At 46.2% G+C, this 26985-nt stretch overlaps 1 protein-coding gene across 3 annotated transcripts in view; it reads left to right on the plus strand.

Annotated features, from left to right (window-relative positions):
* Positions 1-26194, plus strand: part of zeb1b (zinc finger E-box binding homeobox 1b) — a 48194-nt gene extending 22000 nt beyond the window's left edge. The window contains exons 1-8 of one of the 3 annotated variants that reach the window (XM_069698061.1): positions 9489-9961; positions 10469-10624; positions 16493-16654; positions 17700-17902; positions 18199-18304; positions 18756-20455; positions 21941-22121; positions 22857-26194. In XM_069698061.1, coding sequence (XP_069554162.1) covers positions 9727-9961; positions 10469-10624; positions 16493-16654; positions 17700-17902; positions 18199-18304; positions 18756-20455; positions 21941-22121; positions 22857-23575 — 3462 coding nt within the window. In that variant the 5' untranslated portion in view covers positions 9489-9726 and the 3' untranslated portion in view covers positions 23576-26194. The other 2 variants (XM_069698063.1, XM_069698062.1) reach the window with 2 other exon arrangements.
* The last annotated feature ends 791 nt before the right edge of the window (positions 26195-26985 follow it).

Raw genomic sequence — 26985 nt, forward strand, 5'->3', positions numbered from 1 at the left:
GTTATCACTGATCTGTGTCACACACACACACACACACACACACACACACACACACACACACACACACACACACATATATATATATATATACACACGCATATATAAATTTGTGTGTGTACAACCATCAGCACAAGTCACACATGTTAGCAAGGTGACAAGGAGAGCTAGTCTTTGTACAGAACTGTCTCTCTTGCGTCTTCCTCTCGGCTACAGTCGCATCACCGCAGTCAAACAGGAAGGCCAGTGTTCATGGTCACACACTGCCTAGTGGAATTCCCCCTGAACAGCAGGCAGCTCACAGCTCTATTTGACCTAGTTCAGCCATCGAATAGTCAGAGACAGAAAGAGCAGGCTCCTCTTCTATCCATCCTGTCCTTCCCCAAAATCATCTGAGCTCCAGCAGAATATTACCCCACATTCAGGAAATGTGTCGAGGGCCGATAACAGCGATGGGACTGGTGGTATCAGCACCGATGTGTGCTGCTTTACGGCAAGGCTTAGCTACGGGCTGGAACTGCAAAGGGGACATTTTGACACTGGGATTAGTGTTGGAATAGAGGGATCACAAGTACAATTCACTTGTTTACTTGAAAACATGAGCAGAACGGAAGAGGAGAAGTTGTTCTGATTGGATGTTTTACACTGCAGATAGGGTTCTCGAGTGTTTCTACTTGGGAAAGCTTGACATGAAAAAGAGAGGAGGTTCTATCCCAGAAAGTGTTTGGCTGTTTCCCTGCTCAGTGACTTCATAGTATGGGTGACATCACATGGGATAGTCCCGAGAGTTCAGTCCAATGATTGCAGTGTGCTTGAGTAATCGAGGTTCCACCCTGCTGGCCTTTGCATGCGAAGAAACCCCGGTCTGGCCTCGATCCTTCAGCCTCAAGGAGCAGAAACCAGCATCTGACCAGAGCAGGAAGGAGCATGACTGAGCTGAATGAAGGACAAGAAAACAGCTGTACGTAACTTGCAAACACAAAGTAACAGCATTATGTGGTTGGCATTTGCATTAGTCTCACTATATGGATGTAATCAGTTCCACGTCAGTCTGGCTGACTCACTTGCGGTCCCCTTCCACGCTCGGTAACAGTTCATTTCTGTCCTGTTTACAAGGCTTGAATACACACAGCGAGAATATACAGTAGAGCACACAGGAGCATCGTTTGACTCACTGTAGGCCCATTACCATAGATGGCAGAAGGGAGTGAGAGATCTGTGCCTATCGATTGCCCCAGATGGACTGTCGATACTCCCCTTCGAATTCTGTCACAGCGAACTAATGGTCTCCCCGGGCTGGTGGCAACCAGACACACGCCCACGCACCATCCCAGCACCTAAGGGTGTAATGGACAAAAGAGGGCCCATCAATACATCAATACACGACGACCTGCGCTTACCTGCTGCCTCAGCCATTTCCCCAATCAGTGCCGCATCGAGAGGATGCATTAACAACGGCGCTGCTCACTCAGCCTGTGATTTTTCATCTGTCCGCCCCATTTCCACAAATCATAGTTTATGTGTTAGTCCTAGTGAGTACAGCCGCAGTGATGGGAGAAGGTGTCGAGGGGCACAGTGGACTGATTTGACACCCTCACACACTGTTTAGATTAGGTCTTGCATCATGTATACACACATGTACCCAGTCCTTCAGGTCTGGTTTAGCAAGACGGATTTTCATGGCTGTCCATCGGACAAGCCGTTTCTAGTCCACCATCATGGCCATTAAACAGCAGGGTAATGGTGTGAGCGGTACTGGTTGACTGCTCTTCAGCTTTCGTTGCCCTGGAGGCTGCTGTTGTGGGGGGGTGGGGGGGTGAGACGGGGGGGGGGGGGTTTGAGGCGGGGGCGGGGCTAGCCCTTCCTGATCACACGGGGAAAGGCCACTTTGCCTGGGGAGAAAGGAAAGGATGTTAAGGGGGGGTGGATGTTGGCGGAGGACTGAGGTGACAAAAGAGCTTTTGTGGTTGTAAGTTTATGGCGTTAACCCCTCTCTCTCCCCGCTTCACACGAATAACAAGAAACCACTGTGACAACTGAGCAATGGCCTCGGGCAGCTCGTTTGATTATGCGTCGTGTGTGTCAGGGGTTGTGCAGGACGTCTGGCCCCTGGAGTCTTGTGACAGATCTGACATTCTAGAAATGGGAGAGTGGTCAGCTGTTGTCAAAATGCCACAAAGAGGAGGATTTTCAACAAAAAGGAAGCGCTCTTGCTGCACTTTTACGTGTTAGTGTCAGAATTAGTGAAGCCACAGTAGGTTGTCAACATGGATCTTGGCCATGGCTTCACTGAGGTGTGTTGCTGATTGCTATAAATGGGGAACTTGCAACTGTTGTAAAATTAGATGCAACCAATGAACAAAAAGGCACTTCTGGGTTATTTCTGCACTTCCACCTGTCCACAAATGTGTGCACAAGTGTGTACAAATGTGCGCTGCCTGTTGCCCTGCAGCCTGTCCCCTCAATGAGACATCTGTCAGGCAGAGCTACAGCGTCAACACCTGACCTTTACTGAGGCGCGCACACAGCAACAAAAATGGTGTCCCTTACCCTCACTTTTGTTTTAGTTTCTTTCTTCTCTCTACTCCTGTCATTCTCTTGTTGTCTCTTGCGTTCCTTTTATTACTATTCACTTAATTTCCGTCTTCCAGCAGCCACCCTCGTTTCAGCCTTTTTATGTCTCCTTTTCCCAGCCTTCATCTCCTCTCTATATTCTTTCTCTCAGTCTCTGACAGTCTGTGACACTCCCTCCCTGGGGCAGCCATCAGTTCAGATGAGCATCGTATGTGACAGGCCAGCTTTGTCTTTTTAAGCCATTAGCAGTTTCTCTCCTCCCACCTTGCCACCGTTCCCCTCTGTTTACCTTTTCTGCCCTCTTTTTTTTTTGTGTTTGTGTGCGCACATCTCACGCTGCTGACTGGCAATCACTGTATTAATCTACATAACAAACGCACTCTCAGCCAGAGTGAAGAATTGAGGAGTGTAAACATGTGACAGTGCTGATGACTGTGCTGCTCAGCCTCCTTGATGAACTGCAGTTCGACTTAGCGCTGCCAGTGATGAGTCTGTGCAGTAAGGTATGTTTACAGGTAAGCAAGATTTAATGAGATTTTCCAGTTGGAGAATTGTTTGGCCGTGTACCTCCCTCCCTCCTCCCTTCATAGTCTAGTGTAATTCTTCTGCACTCCCCCACAGTAAACTGTCAAGCCTAATACAGGCAGGAATGTCCAGTCACCTGCTCCTAAAATGCAACAGCCCTGTGCTACACTAACCTAATATAGACCTGCACTACACAACCAGGTTGGATAACATCATTATTGCTCATTGCATATATTTAAACGAACACCTCAGTGTGCACCAGCTCAGCTGTTAGGCCACAACCCGACAGGGTGGAAGCTAAAGTCATTCCTAGCCGTAAGAAATGATTCTTGAGTAGTAGATTTCTGTTGTAGCCACGTTTATTCAAAAAGAATGTACAGTTGTGATACCTGAATTTAATTTTAAATCTACGATACTGTACAGTTAAAACCTGCAGTGCTAACAGGCACACAGACGAACAGGCTAGCAGAATTTCTAGCATGTTGGCCATAGCTCAAAGGCACTCAGCTGTCCGAGCAGTGTGTATCTGTGACAGAGCTTGGATCAAACTGTGAAACTGGATTCTGTTGTCTGACAACTCAGAGAACAGACTCAACAGCCTGGTGTGTGCCACTTGTTGATGATAAATGATTATCCCACCTCTGCATAGATTTGCCCATTGTCCCGCTTTAATAGTAAAGCACAAGGGGGAGACTTTCACACGTGTGGCTCAAACAGTATCTGCTGACCCAGTCATGTTCCTGCCATTGGCGCTGAAGTGGCTGCAGAAAAAGGAAACAAGCTATGTAATGAAGTTGGATGCTACTGATGTAACTGGCTGCATTTAAACAGGCTGAATACCTTTAGGCAGTCGCTCTAATAATATCCTCACAGAGCCTCCACTCAAAATGTCAACCGTAGACACAAATTGGCAAAATCAAAGGAGAAGAACACCATTATAGTACAGTGCAGCTTTCAAAACCCATCAGTCTGTAAACGCAGCCTGAATGGAGTCTGACAGCAGAGGTGACAGGGACGTTTCATGTTGCCTGCAACGCTCCAATGAGATTTGACGGAGGCTAACACAACATTAGCCAGCTTTGTGTTTGGTCACCTGCTATTGCAGATGTGTTGGACTTAACTTGAAACAGCCACTAACAAAAGGGAAACAAGTGTTTACCCAGGTGTGTGTTGAAGCTTTTCTGTGCCGGCTAAATATTTATGTTGCTGTTTTGGTGTTGAGGTGATTTCCAGGGCAGTCAGAAGTGAATGATGATACGGTAGAGCTCATCGCAGTTGGTTTTTATTCGGTATAAAGGCCTCATATGTTGTAGGTGACAAAGGGGAAAAACAACAGTGACAGATCAACCGTGAAGAGTCTAAAAAAAGGAGCAGAGGTAAAAGAGAGCAGGGGAAAAGTGTCTGCCGGAAGCGTGGCTGCAGGTTTTCTGGCTTTACCAGAATCTACAGCAGATGTTTCCTCTCCTCACCTCTCTTTTTTTCTTTTTTCCTCCTCCTGCTTACCCGCCTCTTACATCACTGCTCTCTCACTCACCTGCAACTACTGTGTGTGGCCGGACTGTTTGGCGGAGTAGGCTTTCTCTCACCACAGACCTGCTGAGTGTTTGAGAACCGGACCAGGCCTCTTCACTGATGGACAGAGGCGGGGGCGGGAGGGATGGTCCAGAGATACTGGAGGTGGGAAGAGTTTAGGAACATGTGTTTGTGGGAGTTTTCTCTGGTGCCATTGGTGTTACATGAATGTATTAATCATCTAATACTTCATCATGGTCTTCTGTGTTGGATATGCAGCCAAAGGTCATGTGATCACCCATGACGACTAAAAGCCAAGGCTGTCTTTTAACAGCTCAACATACAGAACGCACACACTCTCACTTAGATGTACCAGTGTTATTACCTTGGAAGGGGCTGTCTCACCTCCAACATAAACATGGGTTGAGAGACTAGTATAAACTTGGTGGCCAGGGCACTGCTGTGGATTGTGTGTGTGTGTGTGTGTGTGTGTGTGTGTGTGTGTGTGTGTGTGTGTGTGTGTGTGTGTGTGTGTGTGTGTGTGTGTGTGTGTGTGTGTGTGTGTGTGTGTGTGTGTGTGTGTGTGTGTGTGTGTGTGTGTGTGTGGTGTGAATACACCCTCCAGTCCCCACCAGCCCACCTGGCCTTTTTTAGAAGAGCTAAGAGGGAGCCAGAAGCAGCAACTCTGAGGACGCCCAGTGTAACAGAATGTGTGTGGCTCATCACCATGCTCATTAGCCCGGGAGAGAAATGCCATCAGCAGCCACTGTAATTCGTGCCCAGAACAGCCTGTGACTCCCCCTCGGTGGAAATACTCTATTATCTGCATGTCATTTAGGTACAGCAGCACTGTTAGGACTAACCCTGGGTAATAAAAGTATGTAGCCTAACAAGCAAAGCACATTATAGGCAAGATTTAGTCATTTTCCTTTTGAAAAGCATTTCACAACCTCTGAGGCAGAGTTGAGTCTTTTTTGCTTTTCCTTACACTCATTAACACCCATTGACTTCCTTTACACTTCGAAGTGCCATCGTGCAGATTAAGAGAACAATAACCTCCATTAGCATTAGTGTTATCATGGAAAGTGCTCATCAGATGGGAGATGAGTGACCTGCGGTGGCTCATTAGCTCACGTGCTAAAACCTTGATCAGTGTCATTAGGAAGACAAGAGCCCATTGTCTTCTAGCTCACCTCTGAAATGATTCCTATGAAGAGCTCCGCTCCACAGGTTGTTCAATTGCTTCGACTTTGACAGCATAATCTAACCCACTTGTATGTGTTCTCCCTGTAGTGTTTTTTTTTAAATTTCCTCCATCAACAGAACATTTTTACATCTTTAGCGGCTTTGACACAAGTAAATACAGAACTGCATTAAAAGTGACTAATTCTCAGGACTGCTAGGTGCTATTTTTACCTCAGGGCCACACCAGTTCTTCTGCTTTTTTGCTTCCCATCCCAAGTTAGAACAATGAGTAAGAGTCATTTGATGTTGCTTGGGGAGTTTTTGGAACTGCATGTTGTGCTGTGTATTGTGTATCTATGGAGAAACAAGTCAGGGTATGGTGGTCCCGTCTGTGACTCAGACTAAACTTGTTAAGGAACAGTCTCTTGGGACCTCTAGTGCCCTCTACAACTCACTGATTATTTGCAGAGATACTGTTGCGTGTGTGTCGACAGTTGTATCTCTAAAACCAAAGAACCTTTGCTTGACCTAAACGGGCTGCAAGCTTGAAGCAGCCTGTGAACAAACTCACCATGAAAATCCCCAATTCTTTTGTTTTGTTATTGGCACTTGAGTTGACCTTCCTGACTCTGTGGGAGGACGGCTGTTGTTTTAACAAAACCAGCAGCATTTACCTCAGCGCTGAATGAGGCGCCTCACCTTGAGACGGCATACTTGAGGTTTTGAATGGCACGGCTTTGTTTTACTTTGGTCCGAGTTGTTTTTTTTTGTAGTGGTTAGCTTCCCTGAGAAAATGGCATTGCAGAGCCACAAGGGCAGACTCTGTGACGGCAGGGTCTGTCCTCTTTGAGGATGCCTGTGGTAATTTCACCGCTGCCTGCCTGGCCCTGAGCTCCGAATGAGATAAGTGGCGTACCTCAATGAGGGAGCCTGTACCAAGGCTAAATATAGAGACCGAAGAGAGGTAGAAGGGCAGACAAAGAGTTGCTGCTGTTTGCGATGAGTCAATGGTTCTAATCACAAGCAGAACAACAGCAGACCACACAATACGTGTCAGCCCGTTGACTGAAATTAATAGCAGGGAGAGAGCACACCCTTTGATCTGTCCCTTTAAGAGCCAAACTCAGAGAAAAGTGTTTTGGTTGGACATTCCAGACATACCTCCTACACATTCTGGTACGGCGCTGTCTGCATATAAGATATATAAGTTTTAGGTTCCTTACAGATGTCCTCATAGGTAATGAATCAAGATAAAAGTTCACTTCAGACCGTAATGTGTTTGTTCACAGGCTATATATGTTTTTCTCTGTGTCCAAATCTAAAGCTCAGTTATTAGGCCAGTCACTCACACCTTGAGGGCCTCAAAGCCCAGCGATAGCTCCCTCCCACAGAGGTTGAGATACTGCCATTCCTATCTGGCACACCTCGAATGTAACACAAACTGCTTTTGCACGAGTACTCCTCTGCAGTGATTTTTAAGTTATTGGAATGATCATCAGTGAGGCCAGGATCAAATTGCAGGAGTCTAAAATAAGTGCCAGCGTGTTTACACAATTACAGGACAGTAAGTACTCGGACAGAATCAACAAAATGAACCTGTGTTAAGGAGCATGTGGCGCTTCATGTTCTGCTTTGCTGACAGATCAGTGACGACACATCTGCCAAGGTGATCCCCCTCCAATGGAGTAACATTGGACCTGTTTTGGGAGTAAACCTCCCAGTCACCCATTCCTTTGCCAGTAATTGATATAGCCTGGCAGGTGTCATAACAACACAGCCCTCTCTCTCCAGCAGCCTTATTAAGTGCGGCTGACATGGACTGTCTGGCACTGTCTTTCAAAAGACTCTGGGAACTTTGTAAGAGGGAAAGAGGGCAGCGAGTGACGTGACGGTGCAGATATTGCCAAGGCATTACTGAGGGCCGCCGACCACTGCCAGCTACAGCATGTATGTGTTGCATGTTGCTAAGATATGTAGGTGAAGAGTAAGCAACATATTGAGAGGCTTTCATTGTGCATCAGCTCTCTGCTACTTTAAGTAACAGTTGAATGTGAGAGGTTTTCCCAGGTAGAAGCCTGGATTAGCATGTGGTGATATCTATAATGGAGGCAGGTTGTGTTGAGGCCGTGTCCTATTAGCCAGATAGACGTGGGAGGGCATTTTAAAGCTGTGATCTCTGGCTATCTTAAAGCCAAAGCCATGGTTACTGGCTAGTATTTTCTCAGTTGTTCATCACATTTCACCCCTATGTAGAAAAGCAAACTTTTAGAAGTAAGCGCTTCACCTCCTCCACCTACCCATGCTTTCTCTCTAAGATGCGTAGGAGTCGTCCTCCTGTTGTGTGCTAGCATGCTAGCGCTAATGAGGCCAGCTGTCCAAACGCTCAGCCGGTCAGCCAGAAGGGACTGCAGCCTTTGTTGATGCTAGGTGTTACATCTCCTGTCGGAACACACACTTTTGTTTCAACACCGCCAACCATTTGGCACAGGAAGGCCGTCTCTGTTCACCCCCTCACGCACACCAAGAACACCGCCCGCCATCTTTTACTCTTTTTCGCACCCCCTTTTGCTGTACTTTGCAGATCCCGCTTTGATTGTCCCGCTCGCTGTTGCCACCTCCCGTCCGCACACACCAGCGCATTGATTTTCTCTCTACAGCTTTATAGTTGATCATTTTCTCTTGACAGCGCCCGCGGCGAGTGTTGTCTTTGTAATCGCTGACCTCAGCTCCACACCTGAGTGGCTGTGGCCCTAAACAGCCTCTCAGACTCATCCTAAAGTAGCTTCTGTTTCAGAATGAAGTGTTGCACCCTGTTTGGGCTGCTGAACGGACAATACATCACCTGGCAGCGTTGCTCTTACAGAGAAGACAGTTCGATGTAAGGAGGGAGAGGCGCTGGAGGGCAGACAAGAGAGAGGGGAGAGGAGAACAACGACAGAAAAGCAACTACCTACTCTGTCATAATGCTATGTAAACCTAATTAATCATCAGTTTATTTGAATTGGACCGTTTTATTGTTATCTGTTAGGAACCTTGAATAGATTGTCCCATGTGGATAGCAATCCAGGTACAAAGGGTGTGCATCACCCTCTGACTGAGCTGAATGTTTCTTTTGAAAACGACAATGGCATTCACATCATGGTAAAGAAAAGAAAAAAAAAAAAGATAATATTACAGAGTGAAAGAGAGGAAAGAGGTTGCGAATGAAATAGCTCTCCTGATGAACCCCGATAGGATTTCACAGCTGCGGCGCAGCGGTGATGACCCAGCGAACGACTCGCCAAATAACAGTGCTTCTCCCTCCTCCTCCGCCACCTTTCATCCCTGCCGCCCCCACACCTCCTTCCTCCTGCCTCCTCCTCAGCCTGTACCCTGCACGACAACCGAGTCTGTGTGAATACCAACCGGTTGTAATGACCCGCACAATGCAGAGAGAACGGGAGAGACCTCGCCGAAACAATTCTCATTGATTGAAATGGAGACTCACGAAAAAAAAAAAAAAACACAAACATTTGCAGCCACTTCAGGAAGAGGTGGGCGAGTGGGGTTAGAGAGAGTGAAGATGAAGTGAAAAAAAGTGTTCAGGTGCTTTGTACTGGCGGTGCATATTCAGCAAGTGAATGCAGGTGGTGTGTGTATGTGGGAGCGCTGCGTGCAGTGTGTGTGCGTGTGTGTGTGTGTGTGTGTGTGTGTGTGTGTGTGTGTGTGTGTGTGTGTGTGTGATGTGAGATAAAGTAGTTTGAGCGCTGCAGCCCGGGCCCTCTGCTGACTGGGCTGCTCTCACTGGAGAATTGATTTGGCCTTCGAGAGGATCTGTAGCTCTCTCAGTGGAACAGAGGGATGGAGGAGGGGAGAGAAATGGAAGGAGAGTGGGCGGAAGCAACACAGGTGGAATTGAGAGATGGAGGAACATGGTGGAAATGAAAAGAAGACATGGGAACACACACTCGGCGCGCACACACATATCTGAAACAGACAGTCGGTCAGGAAAATTTACTCCCCGTAATAACCCTCTCTGTAGGCTGGCTGTCTCAGCGTCTCCTGGCTCCTTCAGTCCATAACACCACCGACCAGGTCACACCGACTCCCACACACCACACACACCACTTCAGCCTGCAATCTAATGATCTCACACACTGGTTCTGTATGTGTGTCTGCACATCAGAGTGTGAGTTATCTCTGTTTCTCTGCAACATGGAGCCTGTTGTTCCAGAGTTTGTTTTCGCTGTTGGATTTGTCAGGTTTTACTACACGGAGCCATCAAAAACGTCACTGCCGTTATTTTTAATAGCCCCCGTTCACTGCGTTGTTAGTGCTATAGCTGTTTTATTCTCTCCTGCTTTAACGACCTTTTTTCCTCGAAGGGGTCATTTCAAGTTTGATCTAATCTATTTAAGTTAGTTTGTTTAATTGGTGTTTCCAGCTCCCTGCCCCCCTCCTCCTTCAACCATTCCTTTTAATAGTTTTGACATTTAAATGACATAGTGCATATATTTAACCTCAAAGCTCGTAGCCTTTCACAGTCAGTGCTCATAATCAAGAAGCACATCCAGTACAACCCCCATATTAAAGGATAGAATTACTAAATGTGTGTAGCGTCTTCACTCTCCTTTAAAGACTTAATAAAAGATAGAACAGTCATTCTAACCTCTGTCCCTCATATCTCCTCTTGCAGTGACCAACTACAATAATGTGGTGGAGGCGGGCTCAGACTCCGATGACGAGGACAAGCTGCACATCGTGGAAGAGGAAGGCAGCCTGGCGGACGGGGCCGACTGCGAGAGCACCCTTCCAGATGACGAGCACCCCAGGGAGCACTGCTGGGACCGAGGTGAGACCGCGGGGCGCGTCAGTGTTATCACACATGTGCGCTGAGCCATGCAAATACGCACCTCATCTTCCCGCCCACCACTTCTGCAATCCTCAGCAACATGTTCTTTTTCTGTGCTGTAGAAAAGTTGAGGACGAGCGCTTGTTCAGTCTTAATTTCTGCTTTCTAGAATGGGAGACTATGTCAGTAGGAGATAACAGCTATCGATTCACTACTCATCAGAAGTTTCTTTCGCCAAGTGCCAGTTTATTGAGACAAAGTAAAACAGGGGCTCCCACGCCACAAGTATCATCAAAATTACACAGGAAGATTGTTCACATCATTTCAAGTATTTCAAGCACAAGTCATTTAAGACAGCAAGTGTCTCCTTTTACTGTCATCATTAGGCTGGCCAAGTACATTTGAATGTCATACTTATTCCTATCTGTTCACAATGAGAGCATTACATACAAATGCCTCCAGCATATAAATGCAAATGTGTCTTTATTTTTTATTATTTTATTTTCTGTTCAGTATTTTGGCTGCTGCTTTCTCATTTTGACCTCAGCTGAAGCGATACAGGATAAGTTAAGAAATGCTTGTCTGACATCTGCGCAGTAAACTACCCGGCTTTGTCTCTTTGTGCAACACAGAGTGTAAGGAAACAGGTACTACATGGCAGAGGGTTTTCAACTAAGGCAGGAAGCACGATATTAAGCAAAGACAATGCCAACAGAGGGAGAGACCTTCAAGTACAGAAAATAGCCTCGTGACCACAGAGCTTTACGGCACTGGTGGGCATTGGAGGGGACGGCGTGAACTTCTTTTTACCTCAAACTGTGTGGAAGTGACATCAGAGGCAGCGCAAGCGCCACAGGAAGGGCTGACGTCACAGCCTCCCTCCTCTCTGCTAAACAACAATTGCAGGTGCTGAAGGATGTCGGTGTTTCAACCTGGGCTCAAGGCCTCTGCGCTGCGCTCCCGACCTCATACTGCATGTGCTTATAAATCCGCGTGGGCACTTGTGACGCTGTTAGTTTCAGGCTTGTGCCAAGAAATGTACGTGCAACACTGTGACGAGCCCATATGTGAGGGAATCAGATATCCAGCCACAAGAATATTTATTTTAGGGTGTTGTTACTTGCACGTTTTGGCTGGATTGTTCATGGGTGAGAGATATGCGAGACTGAAGGGGGACTTCGATTTAACAAGAGGTCAGGTTAGCACGTGTGAAAATGGAAAAAAGTGACATATCACTTTCAGTTTCGGGTGGGATTTTTATAAATTCCTCTCCTGCAAGTTGCTTTTAGTTTCAGTCGCAGGATCACATACGTGTATACAGTCAAGCCGCAGACCTGTGCACACTGCAGCCACTTTTTTCCCAGACTGTGCTGTCATTTTCATTGCTGCTCTCCAGCTGTACCACCACGCATAAAGGGAAAGTTGGAGGAAGAATAATGTCATTGGTTTTGGCCATGGCTTGTGAACATTAAACACTTCAAAAGCATGAGTTACACTGAAACAGCTCAGTGAGCTGGCGGCGCTCCACAGTTATGCCTGATCAGGCATATTTTCTTTTGCCTTCACTAATGTACGCACACACACTCGTACGCACACCGCCGTTTCTTACACTCCCTCTCTCCCAGCCCTCCTCTCATACATCACGCAGCATCTTTGCTGTCAGTCTGGATCGGACTGATGAAACACGGGGCAAGCCACAGTGCTCTAAACAAACACACGTCTTTCGTCTCTCATCCCTTCGTCCCTCCCTCTGTTGGTTTCACTCCTGAGAACAGAGTCTCTGGTGCAGCCTTGAAAAGTGACCACCACCCACTAATCTTCTCCTCAGCGCGGCCCGGTTTGCATCAAATTAAAGCCCTGACACCTCTTCTCCCGAGACTGCCGCGCTCCAAAACCCAAAAAGCTGCTTTATCCGCACTTTACCATCTCTCCTTTCCTCGACCCCTTTTCTTTTTTTACACTCTCTCCCTGTTTCTCTTGTTCTGAATCATTCCTCTTGATTATATGGTATCATGGGCCCCCTGCTCGCTGTCATTACTCGTTCACTCCTCAATGATTATGTAGTGGTGGAGCAGCCCGGTGTCGGTGCAGTAAACTGCAGCGCTCTCTCCTTTAAGAACAGGCTGACTACCTCCAGGGGAGGAAAAGGTAAAGTGAGCGTTGACCTGGGAGGCCTTCTCCTTTACATTTAATGATTTGGAGAGCATGATTACATCTCAGAGAATGGGCAGGGTGGAGCTGAAGTGGAGGCTGCAAGGGGACTAAATGACAGTGAAAGGCTGAGTTTTACTGTGTGAGAAAACTGCCTGTAGAAGATATCTGGTTGTATGTTCAATGTGTTTGAGGAACACTTGCTCTGTACGGCTTTAACATGAAGTAAGCAAGGCTCTCCTTCACAATGACACTTACTGCATACATACTGTTTCCTCACTGTTGGCCTGACGCGCAGTGACGATGTCAGAAGTTATGTACAATTGGTCTAAAATCCTTTCGAAGCATTTTGGCGTCTCTCTCAGGAACATCTACGTTCCCGTGTGCCTTATGTCACACTGTGATGTAAAAAACGAGTCACCCGCCTGCACCGGACAGGAAGATTCTCCAGAGGGTTGGAAAGATTGTCCAGTGGAGACACACAGCACAAATGTTTGATAGCACTTAGCCCAGGATAAGCAAATCATCGTAGATGAGGAAATAGCTCCCGTCTCTTCTCTGACTTACCTCCTGTTGATGGGAGATAAAGCTCTTTTCTAATGATTGTGTGCGAGATGTTTGCGCGAATCCCGATCGCCGATATGTCTCCCATCCAAGATAGAATCTACGAACGGGTCTGGATGCACGACCACAGGAAACCGTGGGGGCAAAGGTTGGCCAGGGCAGGAACTGCATTATGGGATACGGTTGTGTCATGTTGCAGAGATGTGGGCAGAGACGGATGAGAAAGGAGCGAGGGAAAAAGAAGAGGAGAGAGTGGGTGGTCTGGTGATTTTGTTGCAAGACATACTGTAGTTGGCTTACGCTAAATAAAAACAAAACTACTTTTTTAGATCAGAGCTGCAACAGAACATCCTGCTACAACCTCGCGGGGCCTGAGTTCTGGAGCTTTTTGAACTGATTTTCCACTTGTGCAGTGGTGCATTCACATCCCTGCGTCAGCACATAAATGGCTTGTGTGATGTTTCATGTCAGGGGAGCCGCCTGATAACGTGGAGCCGCCTCAGCGAGGCTGCGAGCCCTTCTGGCCTGGATCTGTTCTCAACAAAGAGCCGAGAGAGACAAACACACATGCACACACAAGGATTGAAAACAACAGCTTGTCATACCTTGGCACCACAGACCCCCAACTGGGACTCTACTTCACACACATGCTCAACATTTCGTGGCCGAGAGGTGTGTTTGGATGCTGCCTTTGAGGACGGGATGAGAGCTAAACACAGTCTGATCAGCACTTTCCCACATGCAACACGTTTTTGAATATATATTTTTTTAGAAAAGGGTTTTGAAGGAATGTTTGACATATCGAGCAATAAACTGATGTGCTTTATTCTTCAGTACCTCCAATACTCTCCCATCTGATCATTAAGTATGAGGCTGCAGTCAGCAGTTGGATAGTTTGGCGTAAAGACTGGAAATAGGAAGAACAGCTAGCTGGTAGGCTTTTTTTTTTTTTATAAACCAACAGAGACATTTTAGGTAGTTAGAAAGACAATCAGCGTTTTTCCCAAGCGGCAATCTCTGAGACTGAAAAATGAAGTCATGGCAAAAGTGCAGTTCCCCGATTGAGGCAGGTTTCAAAAGCAAGGCAATTCCCATAGACCCACATTTTAAAGTGCCCAACTTTACAACAGAAACATGTTGAACAGTTTCCTGTTCCTAACAACTATTTAAATAACTCCTGTTTGATTTTAATTTAGGCTTAAAGTTACTCATAATCTAGGGCGGGGGTGCTTTGACTGACAGGTGGGAGCCATCACAGCCGGCTAGCTGCCCACGGGTTTCAGCAAGAGCCAGACAGACCGGGCTTCACTCAGCTCAGCTTTCACCCCGTCTCACGTTTTGGATCAGCCGGAGTTAGGCTAAGTGAGGCACTGCCATGATTGGTGACAGTCAGAGCCACCCGTACTGAGCCTCTTCAGGAAAGGGTCACGTCACAGAGGCGATGTCCAATTTTGTTTTTCCGCAGTCCCCAAAAGCACAAATATTTCCTTTAGGATGTTCTGGTTATTAAAAATGTGGTCAACATGTTTAGGGGTTGTTTCTGATGTCGCTGTGGTCATGGGAGAAAAGCTGTGTGATAGGTGGAGGTTAGCAGCCCATAATGTTGGGTGAGAGAGTTCCACAATCTCACACACGTACGTACACACACACACACACACACACACACACACACACACACACACACACACACACACACACACACACACACACACACACACACACACACACACACACACACACACACACACACACACACACACACACGTACATTCAATGACAGACAGTCTCTCTCTCTGTATTATCTCTCAAGGGTTTGTTCCAGGGCGGGAGGTTTCTTCGAGCAGTCTTTAATAACCATAGCAACAAATGACTGACAAAATGGCTCACATTGTTTCATGGCTTTGTTAAGGTGCACCAGAGGAAGCTGGAGTAAGGAGTAAGGCTGTGTGTAAGAGTACTGGTATTCACTGTGCGTCAATGAGTCATGAAGTGCTACACCTGTTCCCATCTCAGAGGAGAACACAGCTGGCCCTGTCTTTCAACACACACACACACACACACACACACACACACACACACACACACACACACACACACACACACACACACACACACACACACACACACACACACACACACACAATTCACAAAACACAACTCTCAAATCTCCTCTAAGCAGGGGGAAGCTTAAATCAACCCATAAAACATCTGCCCAAAACACCACCGCAGTATCCACAGTAAGATCACTTTGCTTTCAGCTGATAGCTCACCCTTGTGATTATTGTTCTGTGTAATGATACAAACTGGCACACTAACATGTCCATAGAGGAATAAGGCTCTGTTTAATTGTTGAAATGCTATACCTGGTTCCGGCAGCCCCTTCAGGAAGTGCTGGGAGAGCAGAGATAGAAAGGAGGAAGGAAGCTTTCATACATCCGAAAGTCCATCCTCAGGTTACACTTCCTATAAGCCGCAGCCTGGTAATTAGTGCTCGTTACCAGCTAGCCGGGCTCATGTGATGTGGAGGAAGGACGCACATGCAGGTTCTCATTTGCTGTGATATTAAGCACAGTCTGAAGGCCAAGCCTCTCCAGAGAACAGAGAGAGAGTGTGTGTGTGTGTGTGTGTGTGTGTGTGTGTGTGTGTGTGTGTGTGTGTGTGTGTGTGTGTGTGTGTGTGTGCATTACATCTATCTGCCGCAATACATCAGGACAAGATTCATCACCTAATTATCAGTCCCAGTCTCAACAAGTACCTTACCTAACATTGTGAATAGAGGTTTGCCATTCAGTTCCTACAAAGAGCATGATGCTCATACAGTAGCCTCTGGCCTTTGATGCTAATTAGTTTTCTCATCCTATTGTGAACAGCAGCAATCAGGATGGTTTTTTTTGTTTGTTTGTTTTTTTCGCTTGACACTGGACGCATCATTCCAGGCTGATGAACATGTAATGATCAGAAGCCTCGACTGAAAGATCCGCTTCCATCGTGACACTCGCTGTCACATTATTGGATGATCGCATTTCATATACAAAGGTTAAGGTTTCATATGTACAGCTCCCATCAATAAAACAACATGTGTCAGAGCAAAGGGGTAATCAATAATACCTTTTTACAGGCCTGACTGTAATCAGTGTGTTTGTCCCTCCACAGTGAAGGAGGATTGTGTTTCGGACGGTGAGGATGACGTGAGCACAGACGCCCTGGTAGAGGAGATGCTCCAGCAAGGAGACACAGCCGTCATCTACCCGGAGGCCCCGGATGACGAGCCTCAACGCCAGGGCACCCCCGACACCAGTATCCACGATGAAAACGGTACAGGACATCACGACACGGCATTTTTATCGATAAGGCGCATGAGCCAGGGGTAGTGTCCCTACATCACACACACTAAAACACGCATCACTGTTCCCACCAGAGAGTCTCGCAGTCACGGAGATCTCACACTATTACCGCACCAACCCAGTAATTACCCTCCCTCCGGGGACGGCTCTACCTGCTCCCCGTTTCACCCCAGGTGTTAACTCCACCCCATTAGCACCGCTCTCCGACATCATTACACACACCGCTATTTGTTAAGTGCAGCACACTGGGGCCTTTTATGGCTCCTGGGCTTTTGGCTTTTACCTGCTACCACTGAGGGGAAAAAAGAGAAGGAGGAGGGGGGGGGGGGTTCTGTCAGGGGAGGAAGTGAAGCAGTAACACCTGAGTAAATTTGTCACGTCTGTGCGAGCTCTGACTCACAGCTACCTGGGCGATAATGTGTGTGCATTCCCGTCCTGAGGCCCTCACCTGTCCCGCAGGGGAACTTAATACATCACCTGTTAACAAAGTAATGCTTTACCTGTGTGGGAGCCAGGCAACTGAGACCCTCTGTTAACCAGCCTGAAATCGAGGCAGGCAGCCGCTATTTACCGAGCTCGCTTTTCTTCATATGTGTGGGTGTTTTTGAAAACGCTTCTGATGCACAATGGGCAATCAAATTATGGAATTTCAAGCATGTTAAAGCTGTAATCGCCAGGCTTTGTGTCAGCAAAAAAAGTACAAAAGCATAAATAAAATGCAGCCCTGCACTGGCAGCCCAGTCTGCTATTTTTTTTTTTTTTTTACAAAGACAGGAAGGCGTTACGACAGATCAGTAATCAACCTTTATCCATTTGGTTACCTGGGTGCTGTTTACCTGTGGGGGAGGATCTCTCAGTGATTGGTGAAATAGCAGAGGAGTGTGACCGAGGCAGGTCATGTGGAACATCAAAGAGTCCTCCCTATTGACTGTGTGTTTTTAACCCCCTCTTCTCCTCCTCTCCTTTCATTCTCATATCATTACAACTCTGCCAATTTTATTTTTATTTTCAAACAGGAACTCCTGATTCGTTCTCTCAGCTGCTCACCTGCCCATACTGTGCACGGGGCTACAAGCGCTACAGCTCCCTGAAGGAGCACATCAAGTACCGACACGAGAAGACCGAAGAGAGCTTCAGCTGCCCTGAGTGCAGCTACAGCTTCGCATACCGAGCTCAACTGGAGAGGCACATGACAGTCCACAAGAGCGGACGGGATCAGGTACAAACTGAGTCACACACCATTCAGGACCAGATACTGCTGCTTCACTTTAATACCTTACAACTTGTACTGGATGTATCAGTCTACTTATAGCTGCAGTAGCTTGTATAGTGCTGCTGTAACCGTGGATTGAAAAGCTCAGTCCGCTTTTCTTTAGCAGTTTCCAAACACGATAACTAAACATGAACTTTTACCCTCGATTGATTAATGACATTGTGACATGAATTAGTAGCAGTTCAAAGGTTGTGTTTTCATTGTGGGTCTCACTGAGTGACCCCTCTCCCTTCATCGGACAGAGACACATCACACAGTCGGGAGGCAATCGTAAATTCAAGTGCACTGAATGTGGCAAAGCATTTAAATACAAGCACCACCTGAAGGAGCACCTACGCATTCACAGCGGTGAGTAGACAACCCCTGTCACCATGGCAGCGCATCGTGTGTGTGTGTGTATGGGTGTGTGTATGGGTGTGTGTACACATCTTCACCATGTTTCTCTGGTGGCCACAGATGTTTCACGGAACCAATATTTATGTTTTATTTATGTTTTAGCCAATTCCTTGTGTTTGGATCTCCTTCATCATGTTTCAGTCCATTGTGTGCTCTCCCTTAATGTGCCATAATTGTGTTTCTTTTGGCATTATGGGACAGCAATTAGAGAAGGGCATTTCCCAATGGTGCCATTACATCAGCGTTTAAGCATCATTGAAATGCATTAGAGCTTTTTTCTGTCGTACTGCTCATAGCCTAGCTTGCTCATTTAGCTTCATTCACTAATGGAAATCTGTCCCCCACCCCCGCCCCTACCCCTCCACCTCTCTCTCTCTGTTATACACATTGTGGTTTTATTCAGGAGAGAAACCCTATGAGTGCTCCAACTGCAAGAAGCGATTCTCCCACTCAGGCTCTTACAGCTCTCACATCAGCAGTAAGAAGTGCATCAGCGTCATCTCGGTTAACGGCAGACCACGCTTGGGGAACGCCAAAACCCAGACCCAGGGTCCGTCGCCAGTCCTACCTACGACACCATCAATCCTCCGCACCCAGATCCGGGAGAAGCTGGAGCACAGCAAGCCCCTGCAGGAGCAGCTGCCGCTCAACCAGATCAAGACTGAGCCTGTGGACTACGAGTACAAGCCGACGGTGATAACATCCCCGGTTGTGACCGCCATGAACGGTGGGGTTTTCAATGGAGGTGCAACAGGTCCTCTGCAGGGCACAGTGCAGGCCGTGGTCCTGCCCACTGTGGGGCTGGTGTCGCCCATCAGCATCAACCTGGCAGATCTGCAGAACGCTCTCAAAGTGGCAGTGGACGGGAATGTTATTCGCCAGGTGCTGGAAAACAACGCCAAAGGCCAAGCGAACTCGGGGTTAACCACTGGAATGCTCCACCCCGCACAGCAGCAACTCATCTCAGCCATCAGTCTGCCGATTGTGGGTCAGGATGGAAATGCAAAAATCATTATAAACTACAGTTTGGACCCCAACCAGGGCCAACTCACAGCCCACAACCTGAAGAAAGAGCCTGAGCCGCTGTCACTAGCTCAGACCACTGACACTTTCAAGTCCCAGAAACTTCCAGAAGACCTTACTATCAGAGGCACCAGGGCCGATGAGACAAAAGAAAAAGAGGAAAAGACCACTAAAACCTGTCTCCTGTGTGATAACTGTCCAGGCGGGCTGGAAGCACTCCATGCCCTCAAGCACTGCAAGAAGGATGGTCTGAGGCTGAACGGAGTGGGCCTGGAGAAGTCCGAGTCTGCTGTTGCTGCTCTGCTGTCAGAAGGGGGACTCTGCAACCACCCTAAGAACCTTCTGTCCCTGCTCAAGGCCTACTTTGCCTTAAATGCAGAACCCACCAAGGAAGAGCTGGCCAAGATCTCCGACTCAGTCAGACTGCCAGTCCATGTGGTAAAGAAGTGGTTTGACAAAATGCAGGGGGGTCAGATATCACTGGGTGCCCCGACCCCTCCCTCAGAGGAAGAGGACACCTGTGAAGCTAGCAGTGTGGTGTCTCTGGTCCCAGGGAAGGAAACAGCCACTTTAAGCTCGTCTGTGACCCAGGACAGCCCAACAGAAGCCACCACAGCAGAGGTCAATGGCGCTCACAGCTCGCCGGCCTCGCCTTCGCCACTAAACCTGACAGCTGGCGGTCCCATCCCAGACGAACCCCCCCAGAGCACTGAGGGACCCCTAGACCTGTCGCTGCCAAAGCCCGCCAGAGAGGAAGCGGAGAGAGCGGTGCCTAAAGCCCGCATTTACCCCACCTCTTCCTCCGGCTCAACCAATGCGGAAGAACCCCTAAACCTAACTTGCACAAAGAAAGAGGCCTCGCCACTCTCAGCCATGGGCACCAGCCCCATCACACTGTACGCCAGCCAGCCAAGTGCCAAACCCCTCGACATTGTGACCACAATGCAATGCCTCAGAGCACTAGCCACCAACAACAAACAGACTATCCTGATCCCCCAACTGGCTTACACCTACACCACTACAGCAAACAGCCCTGCAGGAACCGAGACGCACGAAACCATCCAACTCAACGGGATCAAGGTGCGCAAACATTTATATCCCTCAGATTTCTTGTCTGTGTTAAAAGTGGAGTTTGACATTTTAGGATATGATAACACTCTTAATACAATCTACATATCAAGGCTAGCTTAGCTTAGCACAAAGACTGGAAATGGGTTAAACATATTCTCTGTCCAAAGGAAACAAAATCCAATAAGTCTCACTGATTAACATGTTACGATTAATGTGTATACTGAAGCATAAAAAACAATACACGTTCATGTGCTTTCATTTTGACCAGGCAGAGCAAACATAACCTGAGTGAACATAAGCACAGACGTGCTGGCAGGTGGATTTTGTTTCCAGCCGTTTCTCCTGTTTGCAGTCTTTATGGTCACCGGAGCCGTGTTTACTTTACTGTAACAATCTTCATCTGATTCAAACTGACTTCGAAATATATTTCCCAGAATGTCATACTATTACTACAGTTCACACTCTCCGCACTCTTCGGTTACAGTGTGGCCTACCGTGCACAGCGGAGGAAGTTATTTTGACATTTTCAGTCGTTCATTTGTGTTCCTCTAGTTTTATTGGAGGTCCAGACATCTAATTTTGTAAACCAGTTGATTTACATAGAGTGCACAGGAGGATTCCATGTGCAAGTAGACTTGGCTCAAGTTAGCTTTTATGTTTTTGGAGCAATCAGTCAAACCACTCAGAGCAGATATGGTCCCCATCATTACTTCTTATTGTTCAGGACTACTAAAACATGATCGATGGTCTGAAACCATCCAAAATCAAATCAATAAGTCATATATAGAAATGTCAAAATTCAGCGCTTTGTAAAAATGATAGCCCTTAATAGTTCTTCATTGTGCAGACACCTAATGGGTCTGTAATGATGGATGTAGATCTCTGGGAGTGTGAGTGATCTTCCTGGGCTGTCACCCAGAGGACATGAGGCTGCACTTTACTGCACAGCCCCTATTGATCTGTTGGAATCTGTTTAAACGCCGCACCTCTGCCTGCCGCATTGATTTATTGTTGTTGTATTATACTTTTGTGTTAAGTGGATTGGCATAGACCTGCCTTGTAAAAAGGAGCTCTGTGTATATATCTCATCCTTAATAATGCCAAACATCCTGTTTGACTCCAGCAGGGGACACGTGTTAGCATCCCAGAGACAGAACCAACTGTAGATGTTATAGTGTGGTCATGTTTCAAGGAAAAGATCAGTCAAGTGTCCAGAGAAAGCTACGAAGTGTGATTCAGAATCATTTCCTGCATGGCGCACACACACACACACACACACACACACACACACACACACACACACACACACACACACACACACACACACACACACACACACACACACACACACACACACACACACACACACACACACACACACACACACACTCTGTTTCCTGGAATCTGAGTCAATCATTGTCTTTGGTGTAAAATAACAAAGATCTGATTTTACATTCCTCCCAGTGTGTTAATACGACTTGTCATGTTCTCCAGGAGGAGAGGCTAGACATGGGTTTAGAGGGCCTCTGCACCATGGAGGAGCAGAACGACTCCGACTCGGGCCCTCTGAGGAAGAAGATGAAGAAGACGGACAGCGGCATGTACGCCTGCGACCTGTGCGACAAGATCTTCCAGAAGAGCAGCTCGCTGCTGAGACACAAATATGAACACACAGGTAAACACACACTCAGAAAACAGAACACAAACACAGCCAGAAGTCACAGATGGAATAAAGAAAAAACAGAACGAAAAAAAGTCCGAGCCGGAACTTGTCTCACCATCACTCACTGTTTGGTCCTGGGAAAGATGAGTCAGAGTGCGAGTGAAGGGGGATTTTGTGCTGCAGCGTAAAGAAGGGTGGACACCTCCATTCCAGCAGGTATTACTCAACATGCACAGAAGAGGTCTGAGAACTTCTTTCCGCCAACTCCCCACCTCTGCACTGCCAGCTTCTCATGGGAAGCACCAAATGTTGCAAGAGGCGAGCTCTGGTAGTGATTTGGAGCGCTCTCAGATGATGATTGCGTGGCCAAGCGCAGGTCAACGCTTTCAGAGGCGTTTTCGATCCTTTTCTTTATTACTCTGATACCTGGCTTGGACCCACAGATCTCTGCTCCAGATGACTTCATCTTAGGTGAAACTCGCTGCTCCCTGCCTGGATAAAGTTTCCTTGAAAGTTTTAAGGCACGATTGTTGTGATTATGTTGTTTTGTTGTGAAATGTTCTCCTTGGATACATTGACGGTCGAAACTGTGTTCAGCTTTCAGTTTTTGGAAGCTTTTACACAACAATGTAGGAGATTTGCTTCAGTCTCATTGGACTGTTTATTGTCTGTGCTTTTTTCTTTTTTTTTTTTTTCTCAGTTTTTCTTGAATACATGAATGCGTATTTATTCCGTCTGTCTCTGCAGGGAAGCGACCTCACGAGTGCGGCATCTGCAGCAAGGCCTTCAAACACAAACACCACCTGATCGAACACATGCGGCTCCACTCGGGAGAGAAGCCGTACCAGTGCGACAAGTGCGGCAAGCGCTTCTCCCACTCGGGCTCGTACTCCCAGCACATGAACCACCGCTACTCCTACTGCAAGAAGGAGACGCAGAGCCAAGCAGGAGGGCAGGAGAGCCCGGAGGAGGACAGCGAGGCCCAGGTGGAGATGGAGGCCCTGAGCCGGGCACAGGCGCAGTTCCTGGGCCCCTCGCAGATGGACTTGGACGAGCGAGGGAGCAGCACCAGAGAGGACGAGGAGAGTGAGGAAGAGGAGGAAGAGGAGGAAGGCGTGGTGGACATGGACGATATTCAGGTCGTGCAGATAGGGGACGAAGGAGGGGATGAGGATGAGGAGGAGGAGGAGGAGGAAGTGCAAGAGGAGAGGAACGAGGAGGAGATGGAGAGAGTGGTGGTGGGAGAGGGAGGAGAGGAAGAGAACACGGAGATGGAAGAGAAAGAGGAGGCCGACACGAGGCAGGACGAGGTGCTCGGGAGCATTCAGGAGGAGGAGGAAGTCAACATGGAGAAAGAGGAGGCGATGGATACAGCAGGAGCAGAGGGGGAGGTCACAGAGGAGGGCGGGAACACGGCCTGTGAAGACGAGAAGGAGACGCCGCAAGAGAAAGGAGACGCCGACTGAAAGAGGAAGCCGACTCCTCCGTAAGACACAATCAGACTCCTCCTCTCCCCGAACTGAGGAAGAACCATGTCTGGTCACTCTGACACTTCCTTTCAGTTCACTACTGTGTAGAAATCCAGGTGTGCCTGAAAATACTAGTGACTTTTCCACAGGAGAACAATTTCTCACTGTTAGAAGAATCCATTTGTAAAGAACAAGATGAAGTCGAACACGAATTTTAACAGACGAAGAACATGCATTATACAGACTGTGGAATCTCGAGGCGACACGTTTTAGATAATGTTTTATTACTAAAACACCTTGGTTTCTTTCTTTTTATCAGTGTTACTAATTTTATCACTCATATTTTAACCTTTAAAAGCTGTACAGTTGGGAGATATTTCTATCTTTTTATTGCCAATGAACAAAAAAAAAAGTCAGTATTTTGTTAAGTTGGAAGGAAAATAAGAAAAGTCCTGTGCACTACAAGTGGCTTGGTTTACCTTTGGATGGAGCAGTTGAGTTGTGTTGTCTACCCTTCAGTATTACTGCGCTACATATACCATGCCATCACGCTAGCAGACGTTAGCATTACAGTTACTTTTGTGTTGTTTGGATTTGATTGTGAGCCTTAAGAAGAAAAACAGTGAAGAGGACACATCTTTTCATCGTTTACTTCTTTTTAGACTTTTTTTTTTTTTTTTTTTTTAAATCAAATCAGTGTTTGATAGGAATCGTTTGACATTTTGGGGAATAAACTTGTTTGCTTTCTTGGTGAGAGTCTGGCAAAAAGATAAAATGTGTGTGATAAATGTACAACAGGGGTGAACAGCTACACTGGAAAAAAATAAAACCTCGGATCACTGAAAAATTTGAATAATCGGGCACACAAAATATGTGGTCAGTTTACACGTATCCAAATAAAAAATACAAAAATAGGTTCAACCATAAAGATGAATTTAAAAGTCTTGTTTAAATGAACAAACTTTTCATCTATTAGAGTTAGAAAAAAACGCACTGATTTATCGACCGCTTTGTTGAACTTTTTCCAGTGCAGCCTGTGTCTCTGAACAAAATCAAATCCACCTTCCAGCTTCACTAAAGCTCAACATGTTCTGTTCTGTAAAGTAGTTTGGCACATAAACTCCATAAAACTTCAACTCGTCATTTTGCACACATTAAACAAAGAAGAAGAAGAATCACTGAGCTTTGCGGATGCTAGCTGGTGGCATTTTTTACCTTTTAGACAAATCCAGGCTAGCTGTTTCCCCTTGCTTCCAGTATTTATGCTAAGCTAAGCTAACGGGCTGCTTGTCGGCAAGAAAGTGAACGAGCCAAAGTGTCAAACTAAAGCTTTAAATGTTCAGAGCGAGCAGAAAGGGGACGTAGAAAACTGTCTGACCCTTCCTTTAACCCCACCTCCCTGACCCTTGCCCCCCCCCCTCCCCACTCAGCCTTATGCAAAAAAAAAAAAAAAAAAAAAAAAACTAAACCAGAGAAGCATGCATATCAAAAGTGCCATTGAATATTGCTGTTGAAGCTTCGCAGCTACGATCAGGTATTGCCGGGTCCCAGATCAACTAATAAGCCGGAATACTGTTGATGTTGGCTGGCCACACCCGAGAGATCAGAGCTCAGCCTACCACGTAGTCATGTGTCACAGATCTCAGATCAGTTGCTTTCATTTCTAATCTGAGCAGCTACAGTACTTACAATGCACATTCTTGTTTTCAAATGGATGAAGTATGTTAACTGTGCCCTGCCTTTTCAAAGCTGATTCAGTGCACTTGTTTCACGCACCACGAAATGCTCAGATGTCTCTTCAGGTAACAAACTGTCGGCAGATATGAATCCCAGGAGTTTAATTCAGCTATGTTTTACCTGTCAGTATTATTTTTTTGCTCTTTTATGTTGTGTTATGTTCTGTTTCTGTATGTGTACTGTGTGTTTTCAGCAATGGCAGTATTATCCCCACCCGCGATGAGATGGGTTTGTCTGTTTAGTCCTAGAGAACTTTTATATTTATGTGTCTTATTTTTTATATTTCTTTATGGTTATTTATTACACGATGTAGTGTACAATACTGTAGTTTGTATTAATACGATAATATATTTTAGTATGGAAAAAAAGAAGTAAAGGCAAATAACTACAAGCCTGGACAAATAAGACTCCGGCATACTGAGGTGTGTTTTTCGAACAAATGAAATGATGTTTTTCTTCAGTAAAAAAAAAAAAGAAACTTGCACCCTGCAAGCCTGAAAATTGGAACGTGTGACCTCTCTGCATCCATTCTCATGTTAGTTTAGTTTTCTTTCCCCTCTCTAATATGAAGCTACTGAACTTTTGAAAACTAATTGTATGTCTAATAGCATGAGTGTGTGCTGTTGTATTGAAGGATGATCCTTAACCACACAAATTGTCCTTTTTGCCAAGCCAAAATAATATTGACGTATGTTCTTATGTTTTTATTTGTGCCAATTTGTTACTTTATATGTCAATGTCACGACCACACCCACTTTTATATGCCCCTCCCCCTTTTAACACCCTCATCTTTTTTTTATAGTGATTGTTTTTGTTTTCCTTTTTTGTTCATTTTTTATGACTCCCCATCTCACAATAAAATACATCAATTACAAGCTGCTCACTTTGTCCTGATATATTCATTCAGTTTTTAAATCACATTTTAAAATCCCCCAAAAATGTAAAAAAAAAAAATAAAAGAATGATCAGAACATAGTTTGATTTATATTAACACACTTTTATGATAAATAAAATATTTTTTATTTAATTTCCGATTTTTTGGGAAAAATTCCTCAAACATAATATTGAAATGGGGTAATGTTTTAGAAGTTCGTTATAGAAAATGTCGAGTTCTGTCTGGGGTCTCAGAAAAACTGAAACATGGGTAAATACAGTGGATGTTTATGCTTTCTATTTGTGGCTGATATGTGATTCTTTCCACACTGACCTTCCCAAGTCCTAAATGAGTCTATTTGGAACTAAAAAATAATGGAGCCGAACCAAGAGTAGCATAACTAAATATTCTGACATCAGCAAGATGTGACCATATTTGGACGAACAGGGGAAGCGAGGGGGCGGGTCTGATTGAAAACCTGACCAAACTTGAGGCTTCAAATGGCAGTTAACAAACCAGTGGGTGACATCACTGTGGGTTGCAGCGTTGTTGGTCCCTGTAATTACTGAGTGACCTGATATGACATGAACTCGGCATAAATACAAGAGATAATAATATGAAAATAAAGAGCTGGAAATCCTTTTTTTAATTTTGTGGACAGTGCAAAGGCCACCTGCTTCCTTTAGGATAACCAACTTATCCCTGATTAGCTGAGGTAGTGAGGGCGTAGCTTCTTCTTTTTAGCATACAGACGTGGGAGTGGTATCAGTCTTCTCCTCAAACTCTTGATAGCAAA

The sequence above is a fragment of the Brachyistius frenatus genome, unplaced genomic scaffold, assembly GCF_029030835.1.
Source record: "Brachyistius frenatus isolate BFR_SWC_R1_liver_20210118 unplaced genomic scaffold, ASM2903083v1 Contig_25, whole genome shotgun sequence".
NCBI lineage: Eukaryota > Metazoa > Chordata > Actinopteri > Embiotocidae > Brachyistius > Brachyistius frenatus.